General features: G+C 47.6%; 1 protein-coding gene across 3 annotated transcripts in view; it reads right to left on the reverse strand.

Moving 5' to 3' along the window:
• Nucleotides 1-25,344, reverse strand: part of LPIN3 (lipin 3) — a 679,959-nt gene that overhangs the window by 130,785 nt on the left and 523,830 nt on the right. For all 3 annotated transcript variants that reach the window (XM_069652299.1, XM_069652298.1, XM_069652300.1), the window contains exon 17: nt 11,247-11,399. In XM_069652299.1, coding sequence (XP_069508400.1) covers nt 11,247-11,399 — 153 coding nt within the window. The remainder of the gene's footprint in view (nt 1-11,246; nt 11,400-25,344) is intronic.

Genomic DNA, 25,344 nt, shown 5'->3' on the forward strand with positions numbered 1-25,344 from the left:
TACCCGTACTGACTTTAGGAACCAGTTTCGGAGGCCTGTCGTAAGGCGAAAGTGTAAGCAATGGCCCAGAGGACGGGGAAGATCTAGAGGCTTTTTCCACGGACACCGCGCGGGCCTCGACGCTCTACGATTTTGTCGAGTGTCGGCCGTGGGATATGTGCTCAATGTTCTTGGACGTGTGCCCGCTATGGCCGCCGGGGTTTCGTCTCTGTCACAGAGCTGCCGGCCTGCTTATTGGAGTCGGGGGCCCATACATGCGGTTCCGACAAACCCCAGTCGTCTTAGGCAGCACTAAGAACACAGATACTGCCCTCACTGGAGTCCTCTGTCACATTGATGGAGGATTCAGCATGCATTGCGTGGAAGGCCCAGCGCTTGGTGCACCAATCGAGTTTTCAGGCGAAAAAGTTTGCAGGACTTGTAAAGCTTATCAGGGTGATCCCTAGGGAGACGGTAATTGCACAATCGGTGTGTGTCTATCCACAGCAATTTTCTATGGCAGTTTGGGCAAAATTGAAAAGGTTTTTTCCACTATAAAAGGGCAGCTCGGCAGGGAAAAGGGGTGGCATAATATGCATTCTCTTTTTTTCCACTTAAATTTGTATAGGCATTTATATAAACAAACAAAACTTCGTCCACCCGCCCTTCCCTCCTCTCCCACTGCCCCCCCACCCCGATTTCCATCCAAACTTCCCGTGTGGTTCTTGCGTGAGCCTGGATTGCGTTCGATCCTGGGTGGTCTTTCCCGGCCAGAGGTCTCAATTTTCCTAGGGTTACTTCCATCGGGTTTTCCCGATTGTGCAAGGTCCTGCTCTCGTGTCTACGTCTTTCCTATACCAGGCCCAGCAACTTAATTCTCCTCTGGCACCATGCTCCTCTCGAGTCTTTTTGTAAGAACTTCATCACCAAGTCCCAGTCCGCAACAAAGCCCTGTTGATTACCCTGTATGGAGTAAGTCACCCATTCCATGGAGGCAAACTGCCATATTTTGCTTACCCATTCTTGCTCCTTCAGCGTTTCTCTCGACTTCCATTTCTGGGCAATTACTAGGGGTCTCGAGAGCATTAGTATCACATATTGTTATTTGTGCCTTAGAGGGGAGATCTTCAAGCGTGCCCCCCAGACCCAGAGTAGCTTCTCCCCGGTTGCCTTTGTCTTTGATCCCAGTAATTACTGTGACTGCGGCTGTTATCGTGTCCCAATATCCCTGGATGAGGGAGCAGCCCCACCACACGTGGCACCAGGTCCCCTCTTCCACACAGCCCCTCCAACATTCTGTCTGTACCTGCGGGTACACTTTGTACAGGGCTCTCGAGGTGAGATGCCATTAGCACATTAGTTTGGTCCAGAATTCTTGTATTTGAATTGATTTCGCAAGCATTGGAATGTTGCCCCAATTCATCCTCCCACAGCTTCCTGTATCGGGTGGATCCTGTTTCCTTGTTTTGTTTTATGAATTTAGAGAGGGTGCCTACCAGGTTTCTGTCTCCAGTGCTTTCCATAAGCAATTTTTCAAAAGGCGTTGGGGGTCTCAGCGCTGCTTTCTTTATCTTTGGTTGGAGTAGCCAGTGGTACATTTGCATATATCGGAACCTCTCCTCTTCCCCCAGGGAGAAGTCCACCTTGCATTGGTTAAATGTTTTGATTTCCCCTCCCTCAAACATGTCGCTCATCATCCGGCATCCTCCCCTTTCCCAACTAAGAAAACCTTTCCTCCTTGCCCAGGTGTGAATTGTGGGTAATAGAGAATTGGGGTAAACGGCGAGGGATAGGTCGTAATCCAATCTAACTCCCAGTTCGTCCCTTACTTCTCCCACCAAAGAGCCTATTGTGCTCTTGTATAGGTTTTGGGGTCTGTCTCTCTTTGGCATCCACAGGACTGACTCCAAGGGCTCTCCCACTAGTGCTTGCTCCATGTGTCTCCACGCCTTGTTTCTATCATTTTCAGACTAGTCTCTAATTACTCTGATCTGGGCCGCTAGGTAGTATGCTCTGAAGTCCGGTGCCCCCAGACACCCCTGTTTCTTGGCCTTTGCATCAGGTTCCTCGCCACACTGGGCTTTTTATTGTTCCAGATGAATTTCCCTATGGACTTCTGGAGGTTTCTAAAGAATGATTTGGGGACTATTGTTGGGATTGTCGTGAATTGATACAGAATTTTAGGGAGTATGTTCATCTTTATTACATTGATCCTACCCAGCCATGAGATCCTGAGTGGGCTCCATTCCTGTAGTAGTTTTTTTGATGCAGGCAATCGGGGACGGGTAGTTTTCCTGGTATAATGAATCAATATCCTTAGGAATATTAACCCCCTAGGTACTTTATCGCTGCGGGCTCCGAGCTGTATTGAAATGCTTTTTTGATCTGCCGTTCCGTCTCAATCAGTAGAGTCAAGTTCAGGGCTTCAGACTTGTTCGTGTTCATTTTTAACCCTGCAATCATTCTAAGCTTTCCTAGTTCTCTTTCCAGTGCCCTGACGGAGTTCTCTAGATTTGTAAGCGTTAACAGCATGTTGTCTGCAAAGGCTGTTATTTTATGGGACTGCCCTCCAAACGGGATGCCTACTAGGTCTTCAGTGGCCCTAATCGTAGCCAATAGGGGGCTCTAAAAAGATCGTGTATAGCAGGGGGGGAGAGAGGGCAGCCCGGTTTTGTCCCTCTTGTCACCCTGATTGGAACAGTTAGCTGCCCATTTATCAGTAGCCGGAGAGATGAATTAGAGTAATTAGCCCCTATTCTACTCAAGAAGTTTTCCCCGAATTCCATCTTCTTCATGGTATAGAACATGAATCGCCATTCTACCCTATCTAACGCTTTCTCAGTGTCAAGTGCCAAGAGGAGCACTGGGACCTTTTTTATATGCACCTTTTCTGCCAGATGTGCTACCCTTCTAGTGTTGCACTCTTTCTGTCTGCCTCGTACAAAGCTTGATTGGTCTATTCCAATGAGTTTTGGTAGGAGGGGGGTCTAATCTAATCTGGTGGCTCGAATTTTGATGTGGATTCCGTGGAGCCTCTTGGGATGGAGTTTCTGCCTCTACCCTTGCCTCTGCACTGTCCTCTTTGCCGATACTGTTGTTGCCAGATTAACCTTGTCCAGAGGACCATGGTGTGCCTCCAGCGCCATACATATTGCCCATTGAGAGAATGACTGACCTCGAAAGGAACAAGTGTTTGAACCTCCCCGCTGTTGGAAAGGCTTGGCTGTAATCTGGTTGGGCGATTTCAGTGTCTCATGTTCTTTTTAGCAGTCGCCAAGGCGTCATCGACAGCCTTACCAAATAAGTTTGACTCTTCTATGGGTTTATTTATCAGGGAGGCCCGAGTCAGCGATAAGTCGCTCCGGGGATCGTTCCCCCCCTTCAAATTTATCAAGATCTCTTTCTTCTAATGCTACAAAGGAGGAAATCTCTTCGCCCCCTGACTCTCTTTCTCCAAGGCCACCAGATTCGCTACAGGTGGCTGTTTCCTACAGCGCTCCAGTTCACTTACAATGGCTCCTTCCGGAGGATCAGACATCTTGCAGATGCCGAGAAAATCTTGCATCCATAATCTCCTGGAGATACCCCAACCCTTACTACAACAGGTGACTGGAGCGAGACACCTACCTCCCCGCCGAAGCCCAGGAGAGCTTCCTGGACAAGAGTGCTGAGGAACGGAAGAAGAAAATGACCAACCTGATGCCGCTTGGGCCACCTTGATCCCTCCCCTCTCTTCTGACCACTCAACATCACTCAAGGAAATCACTGACCCCGTAGTTACTAATTGTTAGCTTAAGCAGCGGGCCCTCCCACGGCTCATGCCCATTTCCAAGGTACGGATCATCTATGTGTCCTTGGAAAGATACCATACTTCAGTTAATTGCCCCCCCCCCCCGTTGACGGGGTGCATGGTTCTGGCCCAATTGGCCATGGGGGGGTTCCGAACCCAAAACCTCAGTCCCCCCCATTGTCCAAAGTTCTGCGCTCCCGTTGGAGACTCAGAACAAAGGTTCAGAGGCAGAATAACTTTCAGCGATGGCTCCCTTTGAATGGCACCTGATCCAGGCTTATCCCGACCCCCCCCCCCCTTACGTTTCTGCAGAGATACACTCCTCCCCAGATTGTCAGACCCTACAGTTTCTTTCCCTTAATGTTAAGGGTTTGAACTCCCCCTCCAAACGTAAATCCATTCTGCAACGACTGAGATGCGGGAGTGGCCCTCCTTCAAGAGACCCATTTACTCCCGTCAGATTTTGGGCGACTCAGATCCAGAGCTTCCCACTTCAGCTCTTCGCCTCCGGTGGCACCAAGAAAGGGGGGACTGCAATTCCTTTCGGGAAAGAGTTAAACCTGCATATCTTGGACACGAAACGATGTCCTGAGGGCCGCTATATTGCCGTCAAATGCCTCCCACTAGGACAGCTATACACGCTCATCTCAATCTATGCCCTGAACGTGGGTCAGTCCACCTTCTATGACTCCTTGGGTGTGGCCCTCTCCTCCTTCTCTGAGGGTCAGATGGTGATCTTAGGGGACTTCAATGGGGTCCCAGATCCCACGAAAGACAAAATCGCACCCCCCCTCTCCTAAAGACTTTCACACAGCACTGGGCCTGCTGCGCCTCTTCAGAACCCTTGAAGTCGTGGACTCATGGCGCGTACTTCACTCTAGACTTCTCATTCTATTCCTGTGTCCATAGGACCTTCTCCAGAGCTGTTATCCTACGTCGAGGAAGTTTCTATCGGCACAAGAACCTTATCTGACCATGCTACAATAACTCTGGAACTCCGAGTGCACCAGCCTACTCTGAACCCGCCATGCTGTTGGGCCCTATTCGACCTAATACTTAATGAGATGCCATTGAGAGACTCAATCGCTACCACCATTCAAAATTTCTTTAAGGAAAACCTGAATGAAGACACCTCCCCGGCAAACACCTGGGATGCTATGACGGCATTGGTCCGGGAGGAATTGATCGCACAAGGCGTAGCATACCATAGATCCAGACGACAAACCCGTCTGACCCTGGAACAAGAACTTCAGGAAGCCGAAAAAAATGCACAAACTAAAGGGATGGTCCCCGAAGACACAACGGGCCATCCAGATTGCCCGGAATAAAATTGAGGCCCATTATGCCGAACATACAGCTCATCTTCTGCCCAAAACTAAGCAGTTCTATTAAGCTAAAAACAACAAAGCGAATAAGCTGCTGGTGAACAAATTAGCCAAAGGAAAGAGGAACAATACGATTATTGGCCTAAAAGATCACCAAGGTGTCTCGTACACTATACGGAACAGGAAAAACAACGGCTGCCAGTGGCTCACTTGACCCAATTGATGACTGCACCCCGCCCCCGGAACCAGAAGGAACAAAACGAATATCTGCAGAAGGCAGCGCTGCCCCACCTGAAAGACTCAGGCCGAACTGGATGCCCCAATTACAGGTGAGGAGGTGGAAACCGCAATAAAATCTCTCAAATCTCAAGCTCCTGGCCCCGATGGGTTCTCTACCAGATTCTATAACATTTTGGACCTCAGTTAACTGCTCCATGGTGGCCCTCTAACTCTTTCAGGGAATCGGGACTGTTACCCCCTTCATGTTGGAATCAATTACGATCTTGTTACCCAACCCGGAGAGAGATCTTAAAGACCCGGCCTCCTATAGACCCATCACCTTGTTAAATACAGATGCCAACATCTACTCTAAAATTCTGACCAACCGTCCATCATCCATCTTGCCCGACATAATCCATCCGGACCAAACTGGCTTCATTAAAAACAGATCCACGGGGGACAACATTCGCAGAGCCTTAAACCTGTTGGATCTTGCAGCACGCAACTATCAACTTCTGGTACTGATGGCCCTTGATGCCACAAAGGCGGCAACAAGGTAGATTGGGCCTTCATGCGTTAAACCCTGGAAGCCTTCCGCTTTGGGCCAGTCTTTCAGAAGATGGTCCTGGCTAACTATCAATCCCCTAAAACTCTTCTTAGGGTTAACAGCACCTTCTCTGATCCATTCTCCCTAACCTGCGGAACTAGACAAGGATGCCCACTGTCCCCACTGCTTTTTGCTCTGGTTAAGGAATCTTTTGCCCAAAGAATCAGATCAAACACAAGTATCCAAGGCCTCCAGATTGGCCCCGTCCAACACAAGACAGTCCTTTATGCAGACAACGTCTTGCTCACCATCTCGGAAGCTACTTCCTCATTACAACACACCCTTGCAGAAATAGATTCCTATGGGAAGGTTACAGGCTTCTCCATTAACTTTGGCAAATCAGTAGCCTTGGGAATCGGCCCGACAGCAAATGCCCAGGCCGCCCTAGTTTCGCTATGCCCTGTCCAGTGGAAGGAGAAAGCGATCCCCTACCTAGGGGTCCACATTCCAGCTGACCCAAAGGCAGTGTACCAGAAACACTTTCCCATGCTTTTTCGCGAACTGGAGAGAGACTTAAAGAGGTGGGCATCACAGGAGATTTCCTCAATGGGGCGGATCACAGCCTGCAAAATGAACCTTCTTCCCCGATTCCTATACGCCTGCTTATCCTTACCCGTCACGATTCCCCCCCAGCTACCCTCCGAGGGCTACAGAAGAAACTGCTTCAGTTCATCTGGAGAGGTAAGAAAGCGAGGATTCCCCTGAAGACGATGCTAGAGGACGCACAACCAGGTGGGCTGGGAGTCCCCAACCTGCAAAGCTACCAAATGGCAGCACAACTAGCCCACACTCATGCTTGGCTTATGTCCAGAGGGTGCCCGAGGTGGATAGAGTTGGAACAATCCCTCCTACCTCTTCACCTGTGCTTCCTCCTGCATATTTCACCCTCACTGCGGCAGCACTGAAATGACTTGCTATTGTCCACTAAACACACCTGGAGCGCCTGGGACTGGGCTCTACGACGCAAAGGGATCCTGAGAGGCCCGGGCCCCCACTCCCCGGTCTTTAACAATACGGCCTTCTCCCCTGGAACTAATCTCCAGGCTTTCAGATGGTCGATTGCAGGGGGCCTCGAATCAATGGTCCAGCTCTTCATTGAGGGCCGCCCCCAAACCTTCCAGCTCCGTCATTGGTGCTCCCACCCCCAGACGCTTCAAGCAGCAACACGTACACCCACCTCTCTCGAACTGACCCTGGAGGAACTCCCGGCTCGGGGGGAAATCTCTGCTTTATATAGGCGCTTCCTGGGGGACTTCCTTGCTTCCAAAACGCGAGCCATGGCGCAATGGGAGGCGGATTTGGGGCATCCAATAACAGACCAAAACTGGGTGGACATCTGGACGCACGTCCACTCTTCGTCTACCTGCGTCACAAATAGGGAATGCGCATACAAACTTCTTCTGCGCTGGTACTACCCCCCCTTGCGACTCCACCATATGAACCCATCCATGGATCCCACCTGCTGGAGACTTTGTGGCCAACCAGGCTCTTTATTCCACATGTGGTGGTCATGCCCAAAAGATACAACCTTTTTGGAAACAGTGCTTAACCACTATCGAGGAAATCACTCAAGGGGTGATCCCACTGGAACCTGAACCTATTCTCCTGGGATCGCCGGTCCCGGGGAGTTAACCCCCGATCGGGGAGGAGAGCCAAACTGCTAACCCAATGCTTGCTGGCGGCGAGGAAATCCATTGATGGCCCTCATGATTCTGTGGTGGGGAAAGATGTGGGACATTCTGATTGCGGAGAAGGTGACTGCAGCCATAGCCAGACTCCTGCACCGTTTTCAGGACATCTGGGCTCCTTTCTTGGAGTATGATGGGAAATTCCCAGCCCTAAACTACCGACCCTGCAACACCAAGTGGTTCCTATCGGAGGTGGAGACCGCACGGGGAGTGGAGGGGACTGACGCAGCAACGGGAACCTTAACCTTTTGGTAGCTTGTAAAGGGGGACGCCCAATGAAAGACAGGGAAGTGGGGCTGGGATGTACTGTAAGCTGAATTCTTATGTTGTGACAATAAGCATTTCATTGTTAGTCTGCTCCGTTTAAAAAATAAACATGGTTTAAAAAAATATATATATATTATGGGTCACCCGTCTACCCTCAGTGACTAACGCCAGCAGGCGTGCTCGCATAGGTTGAGGGACCTCTTGGGAGCCTTCTTGGAGCAGAACCCATTATACGTTGCTGTAACTAGCGAGAAGGGTTGTTTATTCGTGATCCTGGTGGAATAGGCTGCAGATGTGGTGATATGTTTGCCAAGGGCATAGAGTTTTTTGCAGTCCTTATGCGGGGGAGCCTCTGCCTTGGACAGTGGAACCCCTGCCCTTTTTCTGGTGGTTGGAACAACCAGAGAATCTGGTGTGGCATGACCTCTAATATACATAGGGTCAGATGGAGAGGGGCAAAATAGTTTCTCAACCCGAGGGTTGACAGCCCTTGTGAGGGAAGGAGACAAAGGAAGGAGCAAGGTGTTTCTTTATTGAGTTCAGCAGAGGAAACGTCCGACTAGTTGGAGGTCTTTCTTTGAGAATGAACGAAGTCAGAGTCCTCAACAGCCTCCTGTGTGGCGATCTGAAAGTAATCTGCGGCTCACCATCTGGTCATCTATTGGCGATGACTGCCACTGTTGTGGTGAGGAAGGCGGGCCAGACAAATAATGTCTGTGTGGTAGGAGTGTATGAGAGACAAGGCCCTTGATCTGCTGGTTGATCTCGTCTAGGCACTGGTCTGCTGTGTCCCGATCAAGAAGATTGTCCTCATGACCAAAAGGATTGTCCTCATATGCTTCTTCTAGTTCTGAATACTCAAATACCTCGTCCTGATGAGTTTGTGAATGAATTGGAAGCTACTGCAGCTTTGGTGAAATGGGGCAGGAGTCCTACCTAGGTCTCTTAGGAATAATGTATTTTTCGGAAAAGTCTACGAATTGGGACATCTTATCCATATAATTCTCAAGCCTCTGCCTAGTACACAGGGATGAATCAGAGGGGTCTGGAGAAGGGGAAAGGCTGTTCAGAAGGGGGATATTTACCAGATAAAGCCCTAGAGACAGGCTGGGGGCCTTCAGATTACTCCTCTCAACGAGAGGAGGTGCTTCTGGGCTGTTCCGATGCCGAAATAGCCACGAGACTCCCGCGTATTTTCGGCGGCTGAATGTTGAGTTTTGATGTGCCTAAAGGCACCATCACAGTTGAGACTCCATCGAAGCCTTAGGTGAGAGCGCACCCTTGGACGGCATGTCAGTAGATGTGTGCTTTTTTATGGGGACGTCCTTGTGAGAGGAGAGGAAAGTCCAGTCACATGCCGCAAAGACGGTTGCGGAGAGGGCGCTGAACCGCGAGGTTCGGCAGGCACCGAAGAATTCGGCTGGCCTGTTGGTGCTTCTTCTACGTGTCCATCGAGGAGGCCTTGGGTGGTGTGTGTGTACCCTTGTTGCCGGGATTGAACTCCCGATAACAGTGCCGGCAGCCTGTCTGCTGGGGTCGTGCATCAGGGAACCAGAGGGTTATGCCAAAAGGTCTATGGCTTCCAGGTTGGAGCCATGGCTGCCGCTAGAGTCCTAGTCACTCAAAGCGACCGCTCCAATTGGGGAACAACTTTCGGTCAGCATTGCGTAGGCCGCCCATCGCTTTGTTCGCCTATCTTTTAACGTCTTGGGACGATGGAGTTTGCAGGACTTACAAGAACGCTCGTCGTGATCACGAGGTAAACTCCTATTGCATTTGCGATGGGTGTCCTTCCAGGAGAATTTACTGTTGCACGACGGACAAAATTTAAATGGTGTACTCTCTATAGCAGAGGTAGAAGGCAGCCAGACCAAAGAGGGAAAGAGTAGGGAAAAGGAAATGCATTCTTTAAAAGAATCAGCCCAGAGCCCCACTCTCCCAACTGTAAGGGCCTGGCCGCAGGGCAGAGGGCATATGGTCGACAGGCGTCAATCAATGTACCAGTCACTGAGCAGTGTTGGATGTCTTGGGCATAGGAGTCCACGAAGTAGTCGTCGAAAAGAAGTAGCGTAGACTAGATGACCATCGGTGTGGGACAAAGAAGTAATTAATGAGCAATATCAACTCTTGCAAGCTCCGCATAAAGCGACCAACTATTTGGGCGGAAAAAGCAATCTGAGGGGCCGAGATGTGCGAGGGATTTTGGGTACACTACACGTCACGTTCGAGATCGTGTTACAGTCACGCCCATGTCGACATCCCTTTTCGATCTTCAAAAGAAAGATGCAATGCTCCGCGATTACCACTAAATGACAGACTACATGCATAGCATGTAATTCTAAGCAGATTGACAAGCATCAAAAATATAATTTCAGAAAGGAGGAGAAAACCCCTCAGAATGGCACTGCATTCAGAATTTACACAGTACTCTGCCCAAGTGCAAGGTAAGGACACAGCAATCATTTCAGTTTCCCACCAGTGCGGTTTAATTATTCAGGCATCACCAGGAAAACAAATGAAAGTTAACTAATTTGTTTCACCACAAAGGCTTTGACAGATACATTTACTGTTATTTTGCCTCTGTGAGGTTTTGCCCTATGAAGCCCAATGCAGTTAGTGCCCTAGTGTGTATTTGCTTCTCTGATGCCCAATGTCATGTCATTTATGTGACTGACACCTAGATATTGCACCTAGACCTCCTAGCCAGCAGAGTTGTCCCAAGGGAGACTACTGGTACTGTGCCCCACTCTAATATACCTACTCTGAACTTCACTTGGGAACTGCACAAACCAATGGAAAGTGCCCAGGAGATCTGACAAGTACCATACCCGAAGGGCACCACTACCAATACATTGCGATGGCCACACCAAATGGATGCTGTTGCCCAACAGCCCCTCTACTAACCGCCACTAAAAATCTCAGCCTCTACGCTCAAACATATTATAAGTATACCAACTGTGCCACCCACACACTACAATTGAATAATATTTATAGTAGATTTATAAAAGCACCACCTGTAAATTGCAGTTACTTCAAGGCACTAAGAAAACCCTCCCAAATGACAAATAAATGCTACTCCTCTAAAATCAACTTGCCCATTACAGTCCCAGCCAAAGCAGGCAATCACCACCGGAACAATGGGATTTCTTATGGTTGCAATGCTCTTTTCATACGACACCTGGAAACAGACCTGCGTGCAGAGCCCCGGGTCCTTCCAGTCTGAATGCATCAACAGAAGTGCAAAGCAATCTTGCATTTTCCCTCCCTAACCCCCTATCCTAACCCACTCCCTTCTCTTTCAGATCTGCCAGAGCGTAAAGACCATGCAAACAGCAGTGGTGTGTAGTATAAAGCACAATTACATAACATACCTGTGCAGAGCAGAGAAGAGGCTGCTGGGGGCCAACAAAACAGGTCCTCTAGGCAGTGCAAAGCCCCTGTCGTTCACCCACTGCAGGTAGCCTTTGGTGATGTTGGCCATGCCGATGGCCCTTGCGGAGCAGTAGAGAAACTTGTATCCATTCCTGAAAGAAAGGAGACCGCACGAGTCACATGAAGTCATCACCTAGAAATGTGCTCATCTTGGGAGTTCTCTGGGACAAACCTATACACATGCCCAATTTACTGAGGGAGTACAGATATCAGATTGTTAGCACAGAGGTAGTCTTGTTCATTATGTGAAGGAATCTCCAACGACCATTTCTCAGGAAAGAGTAGAGATTACAGACGGCCATATCCTTATTGCACCATAAAATGGTTAAGTGTAGGAGACTGGAGTTAGAGTAGGCTCAGTGGTTGTGTGCTGTATTTTAAGTAGGTATTGCATAGCGTGAGCACTCTTTTTGGTGGCTTCTTGATACTGAGTCAGCATCTGAGTTTGCGTGTGGGGGCGGCGGGTAATGCTAGGCTCCTAAATAGCCTCCGATGGTACACTACAACATTGTTTTGAGAGGATAGCTCAGGATCAATACGCTCGCCTTGGAAGCAAGATGACGCGGAGCAACACCGGTGCGATCCCTGGGCCCACGCTATAAACCTCTGTGTATTAAGCGCTTAATAAATAACCAATTATAATTGGTGGGCTGACCAATGGTGCAAAATCATTTGAAGTTGGCCAGAGCAACTGATGCAGGGCCACTGGCTAGTGCTGCTGATGCAGATTGGCTGTCACTTGAGGCCCCAGGAGGGCATCGTGTGTAGGATCTGTGGTAGTATCATTGGTACCATTCAACAAAGTTCACGTGTGTTACGACCTCCCGGTACCGCTGACTTCATATATTGAGTCTCCATTTCGTTACAGATGAACAAATGCTATACTCCCTTCACTGGAGCCGACCTGTGACAACACACAGAGCTGCTACTGCTATGCATTTTCTTTAAAAAATAAATAATAAAAAAAAGGAACAGACACTGATTTTAGGCTAGAGGTATCAAGGGTGGTCCCTGGAGCTGCTCGAGTCCTAGGGATGTTGCAGATGGGTTTAGAAAATGAGTGAAGTAATAGTGGGGCATCACCAGGGGAGTATATAGCATTACAAGAGTTGGGAGGGGGTTGTGGGGGGGGATTCAGGGGTATGAGATACGTAAAATCCTGCTATGTTTCCTCCCAAATGCACCTTAGAAAAATAATGCTAAACTGACACACAATCGTTCCTGCCCCCATATGATGACTTGACTCTGTACCATCTTCCCTGCAACATTCCGACAAAAGTGGGACATGGAGCTGTGTGCTCCGGTGCTGCATCTGGCTCAGCCCCTTATTAGGCCTGCAGTGCAGTCAACAGCCTAGAGTGGAACACACAGCATGCTCCTGCTATGCCTACAAATGTGCATGGCGGGTGCAGAGAAGGGAAATCCAAAACAAACAGAATCTGTCATATGCTGACAGAAAGTCCCAATTTGCACATACGCCTGTCCGTGTCCTGCTCCAGACTGCTGCTCTACAGGCAGTCAGGCCAAGCAGGAGCACACAGCCACACTGCTGTCCTGGATGGACAGGATACCCCCGAAAAAAGGCATGCTACAGTAAGAAAGGGCTAGTCTGGCTGCCCCCAAATTACACTCTAGCCAAGTAATAACCTACATGCAAACCTCCTAATTTGCATATGGATTGCACCAACAGAAGTGACTTCACAGAAAAGGACATTGCAAAAAGCATCATCAGTCTTTGATACACTGGTTACCAGTTAAAAAGAGTATCAAATTCCAAGCACTCTGCATCGCCCACAAGCCTTACACAGACAAGGAGCGGAATTCCTCCAAGACAGGATTAGCCAGTATCGCCCAGGAAGGGAACTAAGATCCAGCAATGAGCTACAAATGAAGGGAAAATATTACGGAAAAAAAAATGTGTCAGAACAGGGTCCTCTTGTTTAATTGCTAACATCCGTAACAACATACCGAGAGTAATTAGAACCAAAGACCAGAAGACCACATCACCTTCAGGAAACGGTTCAAAACCTGGCTATTCAGCAATGTTAACCTAGAAGGGACACCGGCAACAACACCACCACAGTCAAACAACTAGAGGAAAAACAAAACTAACCACAGACAAGAACCTGGCTAGATACAGTCAAGCGGGATCCAAAGGGCGGTGCCAGAGACCACAACAAACTGACCAGCTTTACTAACCCTTTCCCTTCCTGCTCCTGCCACTACACCAGATCTTGGACTAGCAACACTCCACATAAACATAAACAAAGAACCATCGCTATGTCCACACCTAGATAGCCCTAAACCGGCAACAATGCAACTACACACCAAGATGCCGGTTTACTTCATAGCTGTGACTCTGGATCCCTTATGGACACTATCTAACCAGTGCACACTATCAACCTGCATAACCACACAACACACTAACTCCAACACAAAACTGTCATGCCTGCTGGACATACCTCTGGACCAGGAACGACTTCTCCATACAAAATGAGTTACGCCCATAGAACCACTAGACCATTCTACTCAAAATGGAGGTTGTTCGATGCATTGCCTGGAAAACGACGTCTGCATTTTTCACGTCGTTAAATTTCATGTGACTTAGGTCCGTCATGTGTATCACGGCAGTGCGTACATAAGCAGCGTGGAGACTCCAATCGCTGCTTCTGATTAAGTCAATTTTGGCGTTTTGGTAGCTGAACTCCGGACCTGCGTTCTCGCATTCCCTTCAGCAACTTCTTTGGCCTATTTTGAGCGTGTTTCATCCACACGCTAACTCCAGAGCTGCGTGTTTCCTGTTCGCGTACCAGGTCTCCACGCGGACGCTGTCTGCAAGCGCGGCTGTCCTAAGCTGCGTGAATCCTGTTCGCGTGCCAAATCTCCACGCGGATGCTGTCTGTAAGCGCGGCTGTCCTGAGCTGCGTGAATCCTGTTTGCGTGCCAAATCTCCACGCGGACGCTGTCTGCAAACACGGCTGTCCTGAGCTGCGTGAATCCTGTTCGCGTGCCAAATCTCCACGCGGACGCTGTCTGCAAGCGCGGCTGTCCTGAGCTGCGTGAGTCCTGTTCGCGTGTTAGATAACCACGCGGACGCTGTCTTCAAGCGCGGCTGTCCTGAGCTGCGTGTATCCTGTTCGCGTGCTAAATATCTACACGCAGACGCTGTTTTCAAGCGCGGCTGGCCTGGCTGCGTGTGTTCTATCGCGTGCAATCCTGCACATGGTTTTTTGAACTATTTTGAACCTTTGGTACCTGTGACAGTTAACAGGTGAAATTCTAATTTTTGTTCATCGTGGGAAAGGAAGTTTTTGATGAACTATTTGAAGGTTATTGTGCACAGTACTTTGGACGCTATCCTGTGGTGCACCAACCCAGTATCTAGCGAGAGCCTCGTGCCGTTCGGGATAAGTCTCCCTTACTAATCTTCCCTGCCTTTGTCGTTTGTTCAACTCGTGGTTATCTTCAAGGAACCTCTGTGGATTACTTCAGTTTTTGCCATAAGGTCAGTGTCTGAATTAATGCTAAACTGTGTTATCTTAGTAATTCGATTGGGACAGTTTCTTATGATACTTTATCTATCCTAGGCATACTTCCTACACAATTCCCACGCCCTTTCCAGTGATCCATCTCTCTGACTGTTTTTATCCAGTCAGAGAGTTGTATCATTTGGAAGGTCTAATTTGACCTGCCTACAATCAAGTCTTGTGAAAATAGGATCCGGAAGAGCCCTACCAAATTGTATCCTTTATTGGTTTCCGTATCCTTTTCAGTTGATATATTGGTGATTTAATACAGAATCAGAAGCCATGGAGGGTACGGATCCTTTAACTGTTTTGACTCAGTTAATCACGGACTTGAGAAATGAAATGATTACGGCACAGGACGTGCTACGGCATCGAATGGATGCTATGTAAGATGCCATGCATGCCACTCAGGGAACACGGGTTCCAGGAGCCACTGCATCTGGATCTGGGACTACGACACCATCATTATCACAGGAAACTCTTAAAGTGGTTATGCCCACACAGTTTCCATTGGCTCCCCCGGAAAGGTTCACAGGTGATCCTAAAACCTACAGAACTTTTGTTAATCAGTGCCGACTTCATTTTCTTTGCCGGCCTAATTAATTTCCTCATCTAACTACTAAAGCAGCATTCGTTCTTTCCCATTTGTGGGGTAAAGCTGCTGCTTGGGCAAATCCTTTATTGGAATCAAATAGCCCCTTGTTGTACGATTGCGATGATCTTCTGGCTGCTATGAACAAAGTCTTTGATATGCGCTACGCTACTCAAGCCACAGATCTGGAGTTGCTGAATTTACAACAAAGTACTCAACCTCTGTTGGCTTACATTGCACGATTTAACCAATTAACAGCCGAAACCCAATGGCCGGAAGACAAGAAGACGGCTGTTTTCTACAAGGGTCTTTCAGAAGAACTCAAAGATGCCTTGTCCACGGTCCCAGCGGTTCCTACAGGTTTTTCAGAATTTCTTGATTTAATCTTACAAATTGATGCTTGAAGAAATGCCCGCAAAGGAGAGAGAAAACCTTTCCTTCATGCATCAGTTCGTTCTGATATACCGGCACCTTCTTCGAATGATCCTGAACCAATGCAAATTGGCGCGGTGAGAGGCCGGTTGTCTAGAACCGAAAGAGAGAACCGAAGGAAAAATAACTTATGTATGTATTGCGGTTCATCAAAGCATTTATTGGCGACATGTCCTAAAAGACCAAATAAGCCTTCGGGAAACGCCAAAACTCGACAGTAGCAGGAGTCCCTGTGTCGAGTCTTACATCGGACTCCATTACATTTCCAGCTCATGCACCGATAGCTGTTGAGATGATTTTACGTTTCAATGATCAAGACTTGGCTTCCAAGGCGATGGTTGACTCTGGAGCCACTAATAATTACATCAATATCATATATGCCAAGAAATGTTCTATACCCCTTATAGACAAGAACAAACCTGAAACTGTTAATACTGTGGATGGATCAGTCTTGATTTCCGGTATGGTAACTTAGGAGACTGTACCTATTCAGATGACTTTATCAAATGGTCATTCGGAGGAAATAGTCTTCGATGTCATTGCGGCTCCTCAATACAAAATATTACTTGGACTTAATTGGTTGACTCTTCATAATCCCGCCATAGACTGGGTTACGGGATTGATCCAATATCCTTCCGTTTTTTGCAACGAACATTGCTTTACCAGCCAGGTGGTGTCAAATAAATCACATATGTTGGCCTCAACAGAGGGAATTTCCACTATCAGTGTGGTACATCAGAGCGGTACACATACCAAGTGAATATGCAGATTTTGCTGATGTGTTTGACAAAGGTAAGGCAGAACGGCTGCCTCCACATAGGCAATGTGATTGTCCAATTGAATTAATCCCTGGAGCTAAAATTCCTACTGGTCGAGTTTATTCTTTGACTCTCAAAGAAGATGTTGTCTTGAAAGAATACATCGATAAAGCTCTAGATATGGGATTTATACGGCCATCTCAATCGCCGGCTGCCTCTCCTTTATTCTTTGTTCCAAAGAAGGAAGGAGATCTAAGGCCTTGCATTGATTACAGGGCTATTAACGACATCACCATAAAGAATCAGTATCCTTTACCACTGATTAATGTTCTGTTCGATCAATTAGGAACTTCCAAGTATTTCTCTAAATTGGATTTGCGCGGTGCTTATAATCTGGTTCGCATTCGCGAAGGAGACGAATGGAAGACCGCTTTTAAGACGCGGTACGGCCTTTATGAATATTTAGTGATGCCTTTTGGTCTTTGTAACGCTCCCGCCACATTTCAGTTCTTCATGAACGATATCTTCAAAGATATGATGGATCAATTCGTGGTGATTTACTTGGATGACATTTTGATCTATTCATCATCTTTTCCAGAACATGTTAAACACTTCTTAGCTGTCTTACAAAGACAGAGAGAACAAACTTTTTGTTAAAGCCGAGAAATGTGTCTTTCATACACAAGAAGTGGAATTTCTGGGTTACGACATTACCAATCAAGGTGTTTGAATGAGTCGTTCCAAAGTGAAGGCCATATTGAATTGGCCTGTTCCACACAATGTCAAGTCATTACAGTCATTTCTAGAATTTGCGAATTTTTACCGCAGATTTATTTGTTCTTTCTCCAAAACAGTGGCACCATTGACAGCTTTAACTAGTTCTAAAATTCCATTCTGTTGGAATCAGAATGCCCAAGCTTCTTTTGAGAAGTTAAAGGAATCATTTGCCACTGCACCTGTACTTCAACATCCTGATCCGGATGGTCAGTTTATCGTTGAAGCAGACGCCTCCAGTGTCGCTACAGGAGCTGTACTCTCGCAGGTTTGTGCAGAAACTAAGGAGGAGCATCCAGTTGCTTTCTTCTCATGCAAACTTACCCCATATGAACAAAACTATACTGTCACTGAGCGTGAATTACTTGCAATCAAGGATGCTTCCCAAGAATGGAGACATCTTCTTGGGGCCAAACATCAGGTAGTGGTGTATTCGGATCATAGAAATCTTCAGTCATTCAAAACTTTGAAATGTCTTACAGCAAGACAGGCCAGATGGCATGTTTTTTTTTGCTCAATACGATTTTCAAATTACTTATCGCCCTGCCAGACAACATGTCAAATCGGATGCTTTGTCTCGCATCGGTGAAGAGATGAAAGAAGAATCATCGGTGCAAAATAAGTTGTTGGCAGATCACGTGATATGTAGTTGTTCTGCACAACCTACCCTAAAAAACGAGTTACAGGAGTGGGTGAAACTAAATCCACAATTGATTCAGGAATTGAATATTGATATATACAATGGTTTGCCTTATAAACAAGGAGTACTCTATCTACCAACTGGTACCACTCAGAAGAAGGCCCTCAGTTGGGGTCATGATTCCTTGATTGCCGCCCATCCTTGACAGAAGACGACTCTGAAGTTACTGAAAAGATGGTGTTGGTGGCCGTCTATAACACAAGATGTTATAAATTATGTTTCAACATGTTCGGTATGCAGTCAATGCAAGAACACTCCTGGCAAACCAGTGGGTTTACTCCAGTCTCTACCTGTTCCCAAAAAACCAGGGGACATATCAATGGATTTTGTGGTTGAACTTCCAAGAAATAAGGGCTACGATACCATATGGGTGGTGGTGGACTACTTTACAAAATTGGCGCTTTTCATCCCCTGTATTGGTGTACCAACAGCTGCTGGTGTGGCTGATCTATTCATCCGGCATATATTCTGGTTTTTTGGTCTACCTTCAGTAATAATCACTGACAGGGGCTCACAATTTGCGTCACGTTTTTGGAGAGCACTAAATTCGGCATTACTAATTGATGACAGATTGTCTAGTGCTTATCACCCTCAAACGGATGGACAGACAGAGAGTTGATAGCACTATGGAACAATATCTGCGATGTTTGTGCCTGCAGTTTCAGTCAGATTGGCTCAATGTTCTGCCGGCAGCAGAGTTCGCCTATAACAATTCCTATCATAGTGCTATAGGTACTTCACCTTTCTATGATTTGTATGGGCAACACCCACGTTCCATTCCTTTGGATTCCAGTTTGTCTTTGGATACTCCTGCAGCAGGACGTAATTTTAGAGATCTTAAAAGTCTACAGAAGAAAGTTAAGCAGCAATTGGAGCAAGCTAAAAAACAAGACAAGACCTATGCCGATGCTCATAGAATCCCTGCACCTGTCTACAAAGCAGGTATGAAGGTATGGCTGTCCACAAAAAACTTGAGGATACCCGGTAAAAAGAAATTGTTGCCTAAATACATCGGGCCATATGAAGTGATCCACGTTATAAATCCGGCTGCTGTCCGTCTGGCTTTGCCACAACGGTGGCGAGTGCATCCTGTATTCCACGTGTCACTCATCAAACCGTGTTCGGATGCTACTAGATTGCCTACACGGCCTGTTGCTATTTCTGTGAAAGGGTCTGACGAATATGAAGTACATGACATTCTGAACATGAGGTTACGGTCTGGGAAACCATTTCATCTGGTGGATTGGAAAGGTTATGGTCCCGAGGATAGATCCTGGGAACCTCTGTCTAACCTTCATGCTCCAGCTTTATTAAGGCGATTCCACTCGAAAAGGGGAGAGGCTGCTCCTTTGGGGGGTGGCACTGTCATGCCTGCTGGACATACCTCTGGACCAGGAACGACTTCTCCATACAAAATGAGTTACGCCCATAGAACCACTAGACCATTCTACCCAAAATGGAGGTTGTTCGATGCATTGCCTGGAAAACGACGTCTGCATTTTTCACGTCGTTAAATTTCACGTGAATTAGGTCCGTCACGTGTATCACGGCAGTGCGTACATAAGCAGCGTGGAGACTCCAATCGCTGCTTCTGATTAAGTCAATTTTGGCGTTTTGGTAGCTGAGCTCCGGACCTGCGTTCTCGCATTCCCTTTAGCAACTTCTTTGGCCTATTTTGAGCGTGTTTCCTCCACACGCTAACTCCGGAGCTGTGGGTTTCCTGTTCGCGTACCAAGTCTCCACGCGGACGCTGTCTGCAAGCGCGGCTGTCCTGAGCTGCGTGAATCCTGTTCGCATGCCATTTTTCCACGCGGACGCTGTCTGCAGGCGCGGCTGTCCTAAGCTGCGTGAATCCTGTTCGCGTGCCAAATCTCCACGCGGACGCTGTCTGTAAGCGCGGCTGTCCTGAGCTGCGTGAATCCTGTTCACGTGCCAAATCTTCACACGGAAGCTGTCTGCAAGCGCGGCTGTCCTGAGCTGCATGAATCCTGTTCGCGTGTCAAATCTCCACGCAGACGCTGTCTGCAAGCGCGGCTGTCCTGAGCTGCGTGAATCCTGTTCGCGTGCCAATTTTCCACGCGGACGCTGTCTGCAGGCGCGGCTGTCCTGAGCTGCGTGAATCCTGTTCGCGTGCCAAATCTCCACGCGGACGCTGTCTGCAAGCGTAGCTGTCCTGAGCTGCGCGAGTCCTGTTCGCGTGTTAAATCTCCACGTGGATGCTGTCTTCAAGTGCGGCTGTCCTGAGCTGCGTGTATCCTGTTCGCGTGCTAAATATCTACACGCAGACGCTGTTTTCAAGCGCGGCTTAAATAATACTTTATATATAGCAATGCCTTGGAAGCAAACCAAATTACATAACAAACTAGCCTTTCATAATAAACTGACTATAAATATAGTCATAGAAATATGTTGAGCAATACGCATATGGCTTTAGTCTTATTCTCCCGATTCTGCATGTAAAATCACAATTACATCATGCAGATTAATGAGGGCATACCAAATCCCCATTGTGTTTTAAAGCCATAGTCATTAAGTCAAAGCATACAACATACACCCATCTCACTTCTGTTCACCCCCTTCAGATTTCTTAAGGGGCAAAGGTCCCTGCTAATAATCCCTGCAACGTGTCAGTTCCCTGGGAGAGTCGCTCTACTGTTCAGAGCGCTAAGGGGCAAGGAGTCCCGATGCCAAGTCAATGAGGGTGCTGAGCAGAAACACCATGCACTTGCTCGGCACCCTCATTGTCCCGGTATGTCTCTTAAAATAACCACTGGTGGTGGGGGGGGCGACACGCTGACTCTCCCCATCCCCCTTTACCTCCCGCAAGCATCAATGGAACACCTCACAGAGATCTTCAATGCATGCATGAGACTTTAGCACTGCCCTGAGATCTTGGAAGGAAGCAAGGGTAATCTTATTCCCAAAGGCTGGCAAACCACTGAGGGATCCTGTGAACTACCGCCCCATCAGCCTGCTCTCTGGATTATCGAGTCTCGTGGAGAAGGTCCTCCTTGCCCGCTTCAGCGACTTTGCCTCCAAAAGAAATCTACAAGCAAAGGAACAGTTTGGATTTCGAAAGGAGCATGCAACGACCCATCAGCTGCTGATAGTGGTGGACACCATCAGCCATGGATTCAACATCAACAAGTCCACAGGAATCGTCTTCTTAGATGTTGCCAAAGCATTTGACCAAGTCTGGCACAAGGGACTGCTGCACAAGATGAGATGATCGGCCTGGGATTTCGGAACTACCTGGTGAAGACAACTGCAAGCTACCTGACAGACTGCACCTTCCATGTCGCCAAGCGGTCAGAGATGTCCTAATCACATTCCATCCAAGCAGGTGTGCCACAGGGATCGAACCTCAGACCATTCCTGTTGAACATCTTCACCAACGACATTCCGACAGATCTCCACAAGACCGACCTGGGACTGTATGTGGACGATGTTGCAGTCATCTCCCAGTCATTCCGCGAAAAGGAAGTGGGGAAGAACCTGCAAGCTTCATTGGATACCATCTTGACGTGGTACAGCCATTGGTGGATAGAACACAACACCAGCAAGTCAACTGCCATGCTGTTTACCAGAAAGAATAAGGAGCACCTGCACATCAGACCATGTGGGAGAGCAGCAGCCACTACCTTGGTGTGACCCAGGACAGCAAACTCAACTGGAGAAGCCTAATCGAGAATACTCTGCAGAAGGCAACAGGAAAGATGGCAGCGCTGTACCCACTCCTGAAGACCAGGTCCATACCCCTCCGGACAAAGATCAACGTCTACAAGGTGATCATCAGACCTAACCTGACGTATACCTCCTGTAAGGAAGGCATAGTATCAAACAGTGAAGATAGACACAAGTGGTCACAGTTCAAGGGTGTTTATTGAACTTCAATGGGTTGGTTGAACGCCTATCTACCCTAAATCTAAGGATGGGAGCAAGCTACGACCATCAAATAATAACGCAGTCCTAGTCAAGTCTCTGACAAAATACAAGGGCCTAAACTAATAAACCTATTGCCAATCATTACTTCTAAATACAAAAGGCTGTGGGACAATGGTGTATCATGGTGGCAACAAGTAAGACAGACACAAGTGATCACAGTTCAAGGGTGTTTCTCATCACCTTCATTCTGCTGCCAATATTGTCCATAATTGTTAACTGTCAGGTCTGCGGCCTTCCTGCCCTTCTAATACTGCAGGTGCTTGTGCGCACGTTTTGGCTTTTTAGCACAATCGATATACTGTTATTACCCCCCCCCCTATTCACCCTGTTTCTCTGCTGCCTTGAACCATGGCCTTCGTTCACTTCACTAGCCATCTGCATAAAGCACCTAGCTGCTAGTCTATGACACATGCACACACGTTATAGCCTTCCATAACGTGAGGTGCGGCATTGCCAACTCCTACACTCACACCGTCTCCATCATCACAATATATACACACTAAGCAGCCACCCGTAACAAGGCTTCTGCTAGTCTGTGTATTCATATCCACCTACGCTTGTAACTATATGCTTACAATCTTTGCCTTACACAAGCTACCTGATACAGATCTCCATAACATCAGGAGAGCGTTTTAGGTCTTTTTATTTGTATTCTCCTTGACCACCATATGTAATCTGTTATAGGTTCCCGTAGCAGGATTAGCTCTCCCAGCCCGCATATGTGTACCCACTATGACTTTTGTATGCATTCTGCTGTAGCTCCCCGCAACATGAGTAGCTCCGCTAGTCTGTATTGTGTACCCACTATGACTAATGTATTCTCATATAGCTCCCTGCAGTATGCACTTTCTGTAATTAGCGCCTAGATACCGCAGGGTTTTGTGCATTGTAATAAACGTGAAATAAATAAATACATAAATGAAATGCTGTATGCAGGTTGACTAATCTAAACCTAAATCTAAAATGGGAGCAACCGTCGACCATCAAATGAAAAATAAGGCAGTTCTAGCGGCGTCATGTCAAATAAAAGGGGCTATACTAAGAAAAACATATTGCCAATCCTTACAACTAATACAAAGAGGGTGGGGGATCGTTTTTAAGAAAAGAAGGAAGTGTTCATAAATAATATGTCAGGATGCAGTAGCCTGGGACACCTTTCCCCACGTTTTGAGCACAGGGTAAGGCGGGATCTTAAAGCACAGTACACTCTCTAGTTTCCCTGGGCCCGAGACGACCGTTCCGCTTACAGCTACCAGGACCGCCGATGGCAAAGTCTAGTTTCTCCTGAAAGTCTCTCGCCTTCGAGGACCTAATGTACTCACGATAACAAAAACAAAGTTCCTTTAACAAATGATAGTCTGTATCCTTAGGACACTTTGGATGAGGTTTCCTCACCCCTGTATCCCCCTCTTCTGGGCACTGACCCCTCTTGAATCTTCAGCCTCCCTCCACAGGGTTCAATATGGCTTTTCTCATTCACGATTCTCAATGTCTATCAACAGTTCCAGTGGACATCCCTCTCCCGAGTTTTCCTTTGTCAACACACTGTTTCTCAAGAGTTTAGACTTTGTCCCCTTTTCACCAGCTTCCCTCCACCAGGTTCACTCTAGCCAACTTCAGATTCACATTTGCTTTCAATGTCTGCAGGATTCACTTCCCTTGCTTTCTCTACAGTTCTTAGGTCAAAGGCTTTCGATTGTACAGGGATTTTGCTAGACCTCCTGTATTACCACTTTGACCTGTCTTGGCGGCTCTCCTACGGCCTTCTGGTATCTGTAGTTTCATCAATTTAGGGATAAACTAGGGTTTCTCGAGACAGTTCCCATGTGGCGACGGTCCCCTCTGCAGCTGGCGTCCCTTTAACAATTTTACAGTTCTCTGAATTTCTCTCAATATGCCACTTTGCGACTTTCATTCAACACAGCCCGGTTCGTATTGGTTCTCCTCTTGACTGACCGGCTGTGATGAACCGCTTGGCTTTCCTTAATCCTCTCGTCAAGGCTGGAACCATGGTAGCAGGAGTTTCCCCTCACTCCCACTTATTGGCGTAGGAATGCCCCATGGAGCGTTGACATCTGTTGTAAGACTGTATAGCTATTGTTCTCTGGCTTACATTTTCTTCTGTGAAGGTTTCGCGTGTCTGAGCTTGAAAAGGGCAAGGTCGTCTCTCTCCTCGTCACCCTCTCGATTCTCGCCGCCTTTCTCCTTAACAGCTGTGGTAGATTAGCCATCTCGTCATGCGGACTGCCTTGCTCGTACTGTGCTCTCTTGCTCCACCTTTTATCCCTTTGGGGAAGGGAAAGGGCCATCAGGTGTGTGTAATTCTGATCAATTGCCTGACTTTGCCTGACCCTTGTATTGGGACATGTCAGGTAAACCGCTCTGGTGTAGGTCCGTTCGCTTGCATGTTTTACGAAAGTTTTTGTGTCGGAAAGGTTTGTGTGGGCAGTGTTTTTTAATGTGGTAGGATGGGGAAAAGGTGTTGAAAGAAGGGGGATACCGTGTCTCACCCATCAGTGTCCTACTCCCACTCCCCAAGGACCCCCCATTCAGGTGATCCTCCCTCACTGGACCACCCTCAGGAACTGGATCCAATAGCGATGGCGGTGTCCTGGCCACCTGGATGGCAGATCCCCAGGGACTAGCTAGGGAGACACCTTCAGGTTTCACATAGTATGCAAACAGAAAAGTGTTCAAGAAACAATATGTCAGGCTGGTTGAGCTGTTGGCTTTCCTTCCCCACCTTTTCAGCACGGGGCAAGGCGGCATACTCTACCTTTGCAAACACACTTATCGCTCTGCCACAAGGATACAGTTCAAAGCAAAGGCATCAAGGCCTTCTGCCAAAGCCTCTTTTCCAATAACAGTCTCTTACCGCAGAGGGCCTGTCGTGACAAATATCAAAGTTCCACTCTTATCAGGATCTTAACATGCACACGTTCTCATTTTCAGTATTCATTATGGGTCTCCCTCCTTCAGGCTTGGATCCCCTTTTTACGACAATGTTTAACACTTGGTCTCCCTCGTTTGGGCTCAGATCGCAGATCTCCCTCGTTTGGGCTCAGATCACTTTTCCATAATATTCACATTTGGTCTCCCTCGTTCGGGCTCGGACAATGCACTCACTTTCTATGGTTTCCTATTGATATCAAAATTGAAGACTTTGGAATGTGCAATGGGTTTTGTTTAAACCGTCGCCGGACCACTTTGATTCACTTTGTACTATGTCCTGAACAATCTTCTAATTTTGTTTCTATCACTTCTTGGCGGGATAACTTACAGAGACCTTCGATTGAGCACATTCACAGT

The sequence above is a fragment of the Ambystoma mexicanum genome, chromosome 3p (genome assembly GCF_040938575.1).
Source record: "Ambystoma mexicanum isolate Mex_15411 chromosome 3p, UKY_AmexF1_1, whole genome shotgun sequence".
NCBI classification, from domain to species: domain Eukaryota; kingdom Metazoa; phylum Chordata; class Amphibia; order Caudata; family Ambystomatidae; genus Ambystoma; species Ambystoma mexicanum.